Source organism: Buteo buteo, chromosome 2 (assembly GCF_964188355.1).
Source record: "Buteo buteo chromosome 2, bButBut1.hap1.1, whole genome shotgun sequence".
Classification (NCBI taxonomy): Eukaryota; Metazoa; Chordata; class Aves; order Accipitriformes; family Accipitridae; genus Buteo; species Buteo buteo.
The window spans coordinates 7,674,623-7,688,331 of NC_134172.1; the positions used below are offsets into that span (position 1 = coordinate 7,674,623).

At 48.7% G+C, this 13,709-nt stretch overlaps 1 protein-coding gene across 1 annotated transcript; it reads right to left on the reverse strand.

Moving 5' to 3' along the window:
• Nucleotides 1-4,491: 4,491 nt before the first annotated feature.
• On the reverse strand, nucleotides 4,492-12,848 carry CRYGN (crystallin gamma N). Its single transcript, XM_075022440.1, is given in 4 exon segments — nucleotides 4,492-4,669; nucleotides 10,588-10,733; nucleotides 12,541-12,797; nucleotides 12,800-12,848. Coding segments are annotated over 4 exon segments (588 nt in total). The 3' UTR covers nucleotides 4,492-4,533.
• Between the last annotated feature and the right edge of the window lie 861 nt (nucleotides 12,849-13,709).

Below are 13,709 nucleotides of genomic sequence, written 5' to 3' on the forward strand. Positions count from 1 at the left end.
CCAACCACTGGAGGTTGATTTAACTGAATTTAACCTCTCCAATAAACCAGATGTTTTAAAATTAAAAACCAAAACAAATCACCATTTGCAATGCTGAAGGTGCTGATCACATCAGGCAGATATCATCTGATTCAGCGACTTGTTAGCTGTATCAGATTTACTCCTGGACAAGAGTTTGAGCCCACAGATGGTAAAAATTTCAAAGCCAAACCTGTTTTCACCCAAGTTAATTTTCCCTTGACTTCAATACAACAAGGAAAAGAAAGTTAAAACCAAACCAGGAGAAGCATGGGAGCCAGGATGTCTGTCAATGTTTCCAGAGTACTAAGATGTGTCCCCTCTGTCATTGCGTAGGCTTTAGCAGCGACCATGGCTCTCCTCCTGGTGCCAGAGGTTGGAGATGTCCTTTGAAGCTGTTCGTTTCCATTCTGCATTCAAAGAGGTCACTGTTGAGCAAGACTTTCTGCTAAAGAACTAATAAAACGGCTCGAGCAGACACCGAGGAGTGAATTCATTTTTACCAGGTCCAGAGAGGTGTCTCTGGAGAAGGAGAGCAGAAAGCACAGGAAGGTGTGAGTGTTGGGCGGCCTCAATAGCAGGATAATGCCTCTTGAAATCCCCAGGGAAGGGAGGTGGCTCTGCAGCCCATTCGCTTGTGTAAGCAGTTAGTAGAGATTCATTTGAGCTATGACAACATCAAACATGCCAACAGTGGATCAGGAGGCAGTTTCCTCCTTACTTTTGCTGTATATACATGTACTGAGTAATATAGCAATGCAAAGGTACTGCAGTGGCTCAGCTATCTTCTAAGGATTCATCTGAAAGAGATGTTCCATCAAATTCCCACATTATTCAGCTACAGAGAAAGGACATTTGTGTATGCAGGCATTCTGGCAGGAGCTATTTGCTTTGGGGCCAGATGTAATTCAAAGTTATTCTGAATATTACACTGCAGCAGCCTGGCCAAGCCCAGTAATGCTGATTATTAGGGCTTTCCTGGTTTTCCAGATGGAGCTGATTTCATTTAGTTCTCTCTCTCGCAATTAATAACTTGTACCTTTTGTTCATTTTTGAATCTTTGTTTTATCTCTAGCATTTTGTAGAATAGTTTCCAATTTACTTAATCCATTGCCTGCCTCCTCGGTGCACGTAGCAGAACTCATTCAGCCATACAGTTTAATGACGTACAGCTCAAATCTCTGCTGCACAATCTCACATCCACTTCACATCAAGCTGGCATTTTTGTCATTTATAGTTTATATGCTATAAACTCACAAATCATACCATTTCATACTAGAGCAATGTCAATAATCTTTTTTTTTTAAAAAAAAACCCTAACCACTAGCAAACATATGGGATCTGTACGTTCTGTCCTTTAAACAAGTGCAGATTTAGCAAGGAGGGGGAGGGAAAAGGAAGAGAACGAGAGCCACATCCCCCCGCTGCCAACGCAATGCATGTTCCTGCAGCATCAGTGTTTGGATCAGGCCCATGGCCACCCTACTTAGGTTTCAAATCGAGAAAAAATAGATGGAATTAAATTCCCCACTGCCAATTTTTAGTGGTATTAGATTCTGCATACAGAGGATTTTTTTAAATAGTGTTCACATGAGACTAGCTCTTTGCATTGAGAGTGTGTTCACAAATGGGATATCAGATGTTAATAAATGATGAATATTTAGTCTGTAGGCATATTACAGACATGCGTAAAATGTGCTATAGGTGGCTAAACGTGAGCTTGTTACAAACAGGGTTCCACGCAACAGCACGGATTAACCAGACTGCCTTTTTTGTGCTTTTAACTCCTAGCATGCAGCAGGGTTCAGTCCAGGACCAGTGCTCCTAAGTACTTCCACAATTTAAATAACAAATACTAAGCTACTAGAACATATAAACAAACGATGAGTTTGAAGCCTATAGATGAAGTGGGCTTGCACACAGTAGCTGCATGTTGGAGTCAGCCTGTACATCTGTGCGTACGTGCACAGTCCCACGTATCCCATTAAGGACGGGGAGGGATGTCAGTGGGTCCCTCTAAGGGCTGGTCTGCACGGAGGGAGGTTGAACCACCGAACACTGGAAGCCATACAACAGAATATCTGTGATATCGCAGGTCTGACCCCAACATTAGTGGGACAGTCACCCCCCTTGGCTGTGTGCACCAAGTGTCAAGAAACCCAGGTGTGGGGATTTCTGGGCTTACACTGTTGTTCTCAGGGGAATGTGCGTGGATGGTTGTTCGTTATTTTCTTTTCTTTTGTCCTCCAACTACTTGCAGCATCTGGGATTCCAGTTAGTGTATATTTTAAAGCCTTTGTTTCTTTATCCTTCATGCTGCACTGTGACATTGAACATGCTTCAAATGAATGAAAAGCCTCCTTTAAAGCTAGTCACAATTCAATGCCTGTCTTTCTTTGGGACCACATTTGGGGTTTTTAACAGATTAATCGCCAGAAGGTCACAACAGAGAGCAATGCATATGACTGAATATTAACTTTTAATAGAGTGCATTGAGCTCAGGAGCCGATTAGAGCCTTCATGAAGCAAGAGCAACACTAATCCTGGAAGGACTCCTAAAATCTTTCGTAAGCTGCATTTAATTAAAAGAAAATGAAATACGCAAGAGTTGATGCACGAGTTGTACATTTGTGCATCCCACTCAATGAATGAATCATTTCCCTGCCTTCTTCTCTGACACAGAAATACCTTGCTATCCATTAAAGATGCTTAAATATTTTTATGGCTCCAATGGACCATGTGTCACCACAAGCCACCCAGGTCACAACCACTGCAGGGCAGAGCTGGTATGGTGTAACTATAGTGCTTCTGCAATGATTTGGGTAGAGGATGACATCCAGACTGTAGGCTGTCTACAAGAGGACATAATTGCTTGTATCACTGCTAAGGCAAATGTCACCCGATCTATTGTTAAATTCACAAAGTAGATTTTTTTTTTTTTTGTATCTCCATACCCCCCCTCCATAACACATATATGGCGTATGTGCATCTGGGGCAAATCTCAGTTGACGCATCTCTACCAACGGCACCACTTCATCACGGCAGCAGCACGTGTCCCTCTCACACAGGCCCAGTTGTTACCGATTGCCCCAGTCCTATTACTGGAAGAGATCCACAGGGAGCCAAGAAGCTCTAACTGGAAAGACGAACAACAAGGCAGAGGAGCCTGAACTGATCGAGTGGCAGCCAGATCCAGCGTCAGAGCGGGATGGAGTACGGGACCAACCAGCCCCCTGCCTGGGCACAGAGCACAGACCCCTGCTCTTCCCGACAGCTCTGCGAAGGGCAGGATCCCATTGAGGACCTGCAAAGCCGAGCAGCCCTGAGGGCACTTGCGCCTTGTGCTCCAGTGTGCTGGGGACCTGTCAGCCTTGCTCACGTCCCTTCGAAGGGCTGGGGACAGTGGTTAAATCAGCAGCCTTCCCACTGGATTAACACAGAGCTTTGCAGCTCTGCCAGCACCATGCCCATGCCTGTCAGGATCCATCAGACAGCCAAGTCTTAACAGCTAATAGAATAATGGAGTGAAAAGAATAAAATTACCCCTTTCCGAAATAGCCAGAAACACTCTTGGCTAATACTGAACACAGCTTATGATTTTACAGAAAGGAAGCTACCTGACTTTTGGGTGCTGAATGCAAGGGGAAGTGCCCAGGCTGTCGTGGATGGTCTGTACCTGAGTGGGCAAGGCTGTTCCCATCCCGGCTGCCAAGCACCAAATGGGGTTCAGGGGCACCGAAACAACTGGGATGGGCTGGAAGCACCGAAGGGGCAGAAGGATGGGAAGAGGGTTGTGCGGAAAGTGACAGTGCTGTGGCTGTTATCTTTGCTGCCACCCCCACAAAATGTCATTGTCAGCTGAAGGGCTTATGAATCAGGGAGCAAAAAGAAGATTGCTTAGGTTTTGTGCCTTCAGGGAATTTTTTTAAACATACATTTTTAATGTGTGCGGATCGAAGGTCAAAGTAACTCAGGACAAATGATTTCTACCATCACCTTTGCATCAGGACCAGTACGTTGCACTCAGACAGATGCCACGAGTCGGTCAGATCCTGACACGATCCTCACGTGTGTCATCGTGTGGCATGAGCAGATCATCTGACGGCTGTGCGCCTGCGCTCGCAACACACGCGTGCAGCAGTGTGACACCCTCCAGGCATCAGGAGTCAGCTGGGTTCATCGCTTGGTGGCCCTGGACAGGGCAGGGTGAACATGGGTCAGACCACAGCCATGCCGGGGAGCGAGTTCCTGGATCTGCTTGTCATCACCAGTTCTGGCCCATCACCCCCATGTCCTCCTTATAAATCACTGCAGAATAAAAAAAGCATATTCATGGCATGTAAATCAAGCTTAGAAATGTTACAAGTCCATTCCCTCTCGAACTCATGCAAGTGATGGAAAAAAAGTACTGAGAGCCGAAAGCTGGTATTTAACAATTTATTCTACAGGTCAGCGAGTGGGAAGGAGGGTGATGCCCGGTCTCAGCAGGCTATTGCTAGTAGGATGAAAGCTGAGCTAGAAGTAGTTGATGACTCTTCTGATGGACTGGACGCTCGCGCTGCGCGCCTGCCACGCATTGAAGCTGCTGAACTCGCCCCGCTCCACCACGTACATACGGCCTCGGTAGTTGGGCTCCTCATACAGCACCCACCTGGGCAGAAAGGGAGGGTTACTTAGGTCCCAACAGCGTGGTCATGCAAGGTGGCCTCATGCCCACGTTGAATAGCTACATTTAGGCACTGCAGTTCTGCAAACTACTGGGGCCTGATGGTCCCTCTGCAGTCCTGGTCCCATCCTGTGCACAAAAATGCCCCTGGTGGAATCAACTGCTGGCGCTTCCCCCCATTTCCAGCGTAGCCTGGCTATTATCCACAGCCAGATTGGACCTTGCCTTTAGAAGAAGTTGTTTTGGGTTACACCAGCGATGAAGCCTGGGACCAGGTGCAGCCCGCTTCACATTGCTGTAGGAATGGATCTCTCTGAGCTTTACCATGTGCAACAGAAACAATTTAATAGCATTTGAGAGTGCTAAAGGACATGAGTCCCCTCCGCACCTGGATAAACCCATTTTGGACTGTAAGGAGATATGTGCAATGCTTGAAGGATGTTTTACTGTAGGGTTCGGCGTTCGGAAGATCTCGCGACGTCACGGAAAGTTAGAGGGTTAGTCGCAGCCTTGTGATGTACCTGTAACCCCGCCTCCCCTTGTTAGTATAAAAGGAATTAACTGCGCAATAAAAGGGGGAAGTTGGTGCTCACACTGCGTGTGTTATCTGTCTCTTTCCCTGGTCCGGGCCGACCAGTGATCTAAGCGTGGCACCTTGATACGTAGCGAACGCTACATTTTACCTCTTTGAACTGACTCATTAGCTATGATGGGAATCACATCTAATAATTTCTCTCTTTGCTAGTAATTCTCAGTGGCCTCTATTTGATGCTTTCCAACAGAGAGCAGGACTTGGCTCAGTTATCTTCACTTTATCTGTATGTCCAGCATTAACTACAACTTTCCCTTGGAATACAGTCAAACAGATACAACACTCAACAACCTTGGTGACTTTGGCATGCCTGACTTCTTCACCTAGCTTGGCTACACCTTTCTCCATTTGAAGGTCTTCAAGTCAGGAGCAATTCTGATGGTCAAGAGGGACAAATTTCACTGCTCTTCTCTCCCTTTACTCCTTTGATACACGCTGTGCTATGATCTTAATGTGGCCACAAGCACCACCTCTTTCCTCTATTTAAATCCTCCATGCTTTTTAACCAAGTTTTGCTATTGCTCTGATAGTTTTAGTGAGTTTTAGTCACCCCATCAATGCTGAACTGCTCATCTCTGCCTTGTTTGTCTCTTCCCAATGTTTTTAAGGATTTTATAAGGATCTCTGCTGCTTGTCACATCTATGGGCTCAGCAACGACAGCAGAGCACAAATGCAATCGTCCATTTGGTTTCTGTGGTCTGTCTCTTGGCAGGAATTCAGCTGTGACATTGGGGTTGAGACCTACTGTATGTGGGATTTCCAGGGAGAAACTCTTTTAAGTACTGGATGGGTCAAAGACTGCTGGGCCTCCGGGGTCAGACAACAGCTGGTGAACTCAGATCAGTCTGACCCAGAGCAAAAAGCTGGAGGCCTAGGAAAAAAAAGCTGTTTATAAAACCAGCCACCCACGGGCATTTCTTAAAAAAAAAAAAAAAAAAAAAGGCAAAAGGTTAGGGTATTTAGTCGAGCCACCTTACAGACTCCTTGACATATTTGGATTTATTTTGTGTTCCTGAGAGGACACCAGGTGGGACTGTGGTGGGTCCCTTCTCGACCTGCCTGTGCACCGATACGACTGGCACGTTGAGCACGTGCCTGCCTGGTGCCCCCCTCCACCCTGCTGCCCGCGCTTGCACAACCCTTTTCTGCAGCATCGCCGCAGTGTGCTCAGCCAAGGCATTCGGATCCCGGGCGTTTCCTACAAACAAGTTCCATTCTTTAGCGCTTTTTGCAGCCAGTGTATATCTGAACCAGAGTGACAAAGTCATCCTCAGACTTTTCCTCTGAAGCTCACTTTGCAGCGCGTGGAGAAGGCTGCCCGCTGCTCATGTGAGTGTAACAGCAGATTGCTCTGAAGCCATGTCCCGTCCCCCCCCACCACATAACCTGATGCACGGTGTTGGAGAGCGTGCTCAGCTCTTCAGCTTAATTAAGAACAATTTATAAAATTATCCTCTTCCCCTAGATACACACCCCAGCCTTGTTCATATGGCATGCATGGCTTGCTTCCTTTTCTACCCCATCCCTTCAGCTTATATGTACCTCTCCATATTTTTGGACAATCATGGGCCTCTTTCTCCATCAGCTCACCACCCCTCCCTCAAGCACTCCTGAAGAGAGCTCCCAGTCCTATTTTCAGCACCTTCCAATCACTCCCTCCTGCTAAGAATACCAAACATTATTGAAAATACTGCATGGTGGTAGGACAGGGATATTCACAGGGCATTGCTGGCCTACCAGGTCATGGTGGATCTTCCAGCTCTGCTCTGCTTTAGGGCATCTTTCAACAACTGGTGGACCCTGGAGGTAGTGCAGGGGGTAGAGCAGCACCTCATAGTCGCTGCCTTTCCCAAGAGTTCTGCGTTTCTCTCCAGACACACGGTTGACGTGTCTGCGCAGTCGCATTGAGGGAATGGGACAGGCCTGGGGGTAGATGGAAGCAGACTGCATGACCTGGTGTGGTGATAAGAACCCACCAGCTTGTCCCTCTGCTTAGGGGAAGGCTGCAAAAAAGAGGAATAAAAGGAATAGCAGAAAGATGGGAGTGAAGTGTATTGGCAGTGCAAGGTGATGAGTGAAGACTTGTATGGCTTACTTAGCTGTTCCTTTATTGCCTAAAATTTACGTTCTCTGAGACCATCAGGGAGAGAGGAAATCAAGTCAGTCAGGAGCCCAGAAAATAAAAAAAAGATGATCCTGTCCTCAAGCCCAGCATGGGAGAGCTGATCCAGGCACATAGCATGCAGCCCTCAAACATCTCAGTGCTGTGTTTCATTAGCACATAAACCCAAAGGACACGAGAATAAAACTCGCATGGAACCAGCTCAAGCCTTATAAGCCAAAACTGGCTGCTTGTGCTGAAAAACTAGCAGGGGAGCACTGCAGCTTCAGCCTGAACCAAGTGGGATGCTTTCCGTAGGGCTCGAGGTCGCTTATTCTCCACGTAGGACTTGAGCAGTGCCATGAGCAGCTATTGCCTCTACTGAGAAAGATGTAAGGTTTATTGAGCAGCGATGTTTGGGTACCTGTTCTGGTTGATATTTCATAGCCTGACTGCAGAACATCTACCAAATGCTTGTAAATGCTTCAGCAGAATAAATGGTTGGTCTGGTTCCTTCAAGTTATGTCACTGTAGCGTAGAAAAGCCCCTTTTGGTGTATTCTCTCCTGGACTGTAAAACAAATTCAGCTTTTTAAAGTTGTATTTTCTAAGCAATCCTCTGTGGAGTTGCTGAGGCACAAGGGAGGACAAGAAGCGCACATCTTCATCTAAAACCAGATGATACCATATGTGATACTTGAGCTGGCTCTGCCCGTGGGACGGGCAAAGCCGCTCGTCACGCAAACCGCAACAGCTTCCGAGGAGGTGGTAACATCTCGAAACTGCTCCAAAATAGCAATCTCATTTCCAGCATGGTTTTAACAGCTTTACCATCACCTTTTCTGGCTGTGTGGGGTAGCAGTCGCCAGCCCCAAAAGGGCAGCGGGGAAGGTGCTGGACGCCCTCAGTCCCACCACTCGCCAAGCCAAAAGCAGACGTTTCTCTCCATTCTTGCGTTTCCAGCTGATCCATCATCACTTTCCGCAGGCACAGCCATCCCCACAAGTACAGGCAACAGCTTTTTAACAGCACGTGACACCATCCATGGATTTTGAAGGGGAAGCAAATATTTTTGTATCCAACGGATGTCGCGTTGCGGGAATTAAGGGGGAAAATCACAGAGCGAGAATTTGGCGGGCAGGGAGCTCAGGAGGACCCTGCTTTACACCTGCTTTCAGCATGCACAGGGTAAACCAGACCCGCTTTCAGCCTGGGGATGAGCTGGAGACAGCCTGTGGCTGAAACTCCCCTCGTCTCCAGTGACCCCCTCTCCTCTCCTCCCCAAATGGTCCTGGGATGGGTCCTGGGAGGGTTTTGCCGGGCTGAGCCCAGTACTAGCTACAGCTGCAGCACCTCTGGGGTCATCTGGGCTTATATGGTCCATCTGAAGGAGAAAAGCGGTGCCGTAGTGTCCCTTTCTCCTCCCTGGTCTCACCTCTCCGCTGCCCTATCTCCTCCTTCCCTGTCTCCTCCTGCAGCCCGGAGCCAGCAGGTCCCTCTGCACCATCCTGCCTTTTAATGGCCTCTTACAGACCCTTTGATGTGCTTGTAACAACCATGTTCCCAGGGTCTGAATGTAATGCTACAAAACTCCGCAAGTTTCCTCACCACGCTCCACTCAGCATTTTATTTTTTTCTATTTTTTTTATCGCTACTCGAAGCCTTTGAGAAGTCATGTAATGTTAACATAAACAGTCTAGGCTCCCTTGCGAGGGAAAGCAAGCTTTGTGGCCCTTACGTATTTTGCAGGGGAGGGGGAAAATCAATCTGAAAAATTTAAGTGCTTGAAAGTTTCTGGGCAGCTTCCCAATTTCTCAAGCTCCAGGCTCTGCTACAGGGACACATGTGGTAAATAATTGGCCCTAAAGCTCTTGCCAGAGCACTCACAGGCTTTCTCTTGGCTTTATAGCATTGATAGTCAAATGCCTTTTGCTTCAAATGCTCGGCACTAACAGAGCCTCTGGTGGGCTCCAGCCATTTCTTCTCATCGGGAGCTGGTAGCTCTGCTCCTTAGTTTTAATGAACAGCCACTGCCTGACCATAAGCCTGGTTTTTTGGAAGAGGGGAGGTCTTGGTTGAATCAGAAAGGGTCCTGCAGGACACTCGCTGTCAAGATGTCACAGGCTTGGATGGCAACAACCTTTTTCCTATTCTGGGAGACAATTGCCGTTGGACAGAAAGGGTCCAACGTCCCACACTGGGTACAGGTGAGATGGGTAATATCCAGTCCAGGACAGGCGGAGAAGAGCGTTTCTGTGCTCCCTCCTCTGCAGGGGCTCCCCTCTGCCCCGTGTCTTGCTCCAGCCACCCTCTGCCTGGCTCTGGGAGGATTTTACGGCATTGCCCCGCTCCCAGCACACTTGCAGTGAAAATATAATTGTCGGACAGAGGAAAGGGGAGACGGCCAGATAACAACCCGTTTCACAACAAGAGAAAAAACATAAGAAGGACCGACACCATTGAGAAAATGCAAATTGCTACCTGACAGCAAGAAAAAGGCAAAGCTGCCATCCTGCCAAGGCTTTTAAGAGCATCTGCAGGGGCAAGAGGATGGGGCTGAGCATCAGTAACATGTCTGCAAAGCGGGTTCATGGGACACCGAGGGTGACCAAAAACGCCCATTGGGGTGGCTGTGCATCACCATCGCAGTTGCCGCTGTCTTTCAGAGGCAGGATTTAATTTTAAGGCAGATGCCGCTGCCTCATTTTTGCTGTCCAAGAAGGGGGTTTCTGGTATTGCAGCAAGCCTTGGAGAAGCCACTTGCAAAGCAAAAGCCCTGACCTGCATCACCCGGAGCCATCCATCCGCCCTCCCCGAAATCCTCTGCGTGGATTTTAAAGAAGTGTTTGGAAACATGGACAGAAACATTTAAAAAAAAGAAAGAAAGAAAGAAAAGGTGGTCTTAGGCTTCTTGTTTCATACACCTTAAAAAGGTGTCTCAGAGCTCTTGTAGCTTGTGCTTAGCAGCCACCCTCCAAAATTCATGCCCCCTTGAAGCAGCTCTCAACGGGGGGGCACCAACATTCACCTTTAAACCATAGGCTGAATTCAGTTTTTTAGGCTTTCTCCACGTCCCCCCAGCATCGACAGGCTTTTCCATGATGGGGGGAGTCCCTGCAGCCTCCTCGCTCCCCTGCGGTGCTGGGCACAAAGGGCACGGGGCAGGGAGCACCGCAGCGGCTGCGTGCTGGGACACACGCGGTTACTTACGCGCCGTCCCCGTACACTTTGAGGGCGTTGATGCAGGTCTTGTCCCAGCCTTGTCCCTGCAGGAAGGAGCAATCTTCCGTCAGCTCCAGGCTGGGACCGCTAAAATGGCTCCCCTCAAATATTTCAATCCTGTAATGCTCGCCGTGCTGGGGACAAAGGGATTCGAATCAACCAAAAAAAAAAAAAAAAAAGGCAGCAAATTATTTCCCCGGCTTTTATAAGACAAAAAGGAAGATGGAAGGGTGTGTCGGAAGGGGAATGTGAAAAGCAGTCCAACACACCAGTGCGGGCATGCACAGAGCACGCACAAACTCGTGCCACCTCCCAGCACACCACGCCAACCAGAAAAGCAGCCAGAAAACCCTCATCTCCGCACCCAGCTGCACCTTCCTACAGCTGCCATCCACGTGCTAACACATTGCTTAGGGGATGCGTTGTGCTCAGGCACACGTGGCCCCTTGCCCATCTGAAGATCCTTCCCAGCGGCCCACAAACCCTCCATCCCAAATACAGCATCAGCTACAGCCCCGGCTCTCCATGCACTCACATAGCAAGATAAGGTATATATCCAGAGTGTACAAAGATGTTAGACTATCCCCCTAAACCAATTTACATTGCCTCCAGTTCGCATGTAGCTGCTATTCCTGATGGGACATGTTGTGCCTTTCTTTAAGGAAAATTAAAAGAAAGGAAAAGAAAAGAAAACTTCCTAGCATCATCAGTGCTGCATGAGCACTTGAGGGTGACATGATATAAATTCCCCTGGGGAGATTTCTGCAGCCTGCAGCATAGATATTTTGGACCGAACAAGCTGAAAGGATATTTTTAAGCAGAATTCAAAGAATACTTAAATGCATTTTTCAAATAAACAACGTCAACGCACAAGAAGGCCGGGCTGCGATGCCAAACCCCACAGCACACGGCCGCCGGCAGCAGCCGAGCGGATACCGTGCCTGAGCAAACATTCCTCCGGGAATCTGCGCTGCAGAAATGCCTTGAAACACTCGCTGGCATCTCACAGGGAAAATCACGGGCCAGGGAAGGAGGAGCACGTCCTCATACTGGCCGGGCTCCAGGACCCGGGGCAGAGCATCCCTCCCTGTACAGACCGCAGAGGTGCTTTGGGGAGGATGTTACAAACCTGAAACAAACGCATTGCTGTACCAAAAAGCAGCTTTGGGGTCAGCGAGAAACCCCACCAGCTCCAGGTGGGTTCATCATTGCCCCAGGGGTCATCAGTGATAGGAGAGGCAAATGGAAAGACCTAACCCAGATTCATTTTATTTTGCTACTTTTTAATCTTTCCAATTAAACCTTCCTCTGGGTGGTGCTTTTAAAAGCTTCATAAGGGAAGGGCTATCTAGTATGGAGAAAAAATCGGTTTTAGTTTAGGATTACTGGAGCGGGTTTGTAACAGCAGAGGATTCAGCTAAAATTTGCCAGGAGCAGCCCAGCTGCCCCATAGGTCTGGTTCAGAAAGCCCTCGGGCTGCACGCTCCCCCTCGGGGTGCGTGGGGAGCCAGGGTTGCCGCGGCTCAAACTTGCCTTGGGCAACGAACCCCCTTCTTAATTCCTCTGTAAGTATTTCATAGCAACTCACATTAAAAAAAAAAAGCACATGACGCCGGCAGGACCTTGCCACCTCATCTGAAAAACCACGGGAAAAATCTCATCCCGTTAAAGCCGCTGCATTTCATGCCACGGAAGGAAAGCAACGTGTCCCGGAAGGCACGGGAAACCGCGACTCGGCTTTGTGGCTTGTGCAGACCGCTCCAAGGAGGGACAAACCTTCCCTGGGAGACTATTTCCTTCTCAACAGGATGTATTATTTCTAAAGAGCGCAGATTTTTATTACGCTTTTTCACAAGGTTCAGGGAAAAATAAAGCCCAACGGCAGCTCCGTCCCACCGATGCTCCAGCCGGGAGAGCGAAATGCGAGCGGCATCCACTCACCATCCCGACGGGCCGGCAGGAGCCCAGGTGGTCACTGCGGCCGTTCCAGCGATAGAAATCGGGGTACTCGCCGTGCTCCAGGATGTACTGCTGCCCTCGGAAATCAGGGTGATCGAAGCAGACCCAAGCCCCGCTCTGGACACAGATGGAGTTGACCCGGTTGAGGAAACCTCGGTCCTGGAAGCTGCCGCAGCTGCCGCAGACCTCCAGCTTTCTGCCCGTGAAGCATTTGCCTTCGTAGAAAGTGATCTGGGGGAGGGAGGAGAAGAGGCCGGCGGTGAGGAGCAGGGGCACGGCCAGAGCCCCATTTTGAGCAGATGGGAATCTCTTGCAGATGCATCGTTTTAGGATGGTTTGGGTTTGGTTTTGGTTTTTTTTTTTAGCTGCTTTCCAGCAAGAGGAGCACGGCATCACTGGCATTTTTTCCTAAGAACCGTATTTGTTTTTCTGGGAACGCAGCGCATCCCGCATTTACGACACTTCTCGCCGCCTCATGCTTGCTCACACATATTTCCAGCAGGAATGTTTAAACAGGAAACTCAGCTCCCAAAACGCAGCTCCTTCTGCCGCACCCTCCCCATCCCTACTACCAAATTTGCTCCCGGTATCACCACTCACGTCGCATCCTCCGCGATATTATCCTAACTTACTCCTTCAACCCGGAGGATGCTCAGGCTCTCCGGTCCCAGGCTGAAAGGGAAGCGGTTGGGTCATTACTTACTTTTCCTGAGTATTGAGACATTTTCTGCTGGCTGCTATCCAAGACCAAAAGCAGGAGCCAAACCAAAACTGCGATGGACAGAAAGGTTGGACACCCCGCTATATAGCAGCCAGCGGGAGGGGGGAGACGGGGCTGGTGTCGTGAGGGCTTTTTAACAAAGCAGTGGGAACGGGGGGCTTTACGCTTTCCTGCTTCGTAGGCAGAACCACCAGTAACGGGGCCTGCTGAGTCCAGGGTTTTGATTTCGGGCAGACGATCTGACAAAAGATTTGCTTGGCAGGGCTTTGGCCGATTAGCGGTGCACATTGACTGCTCCTTTTTGAAGAAATTCTTTTTTTTTTCCCCCCCCTTTTCTTTCCCCCCTTTTTTCCCTTCCCCCCCCTTTTCCCTTTTTTCTCTCTTTTTTAATCCTCTTTTTTTAGAGCAGACAAGAAGTAAATATGGAAAC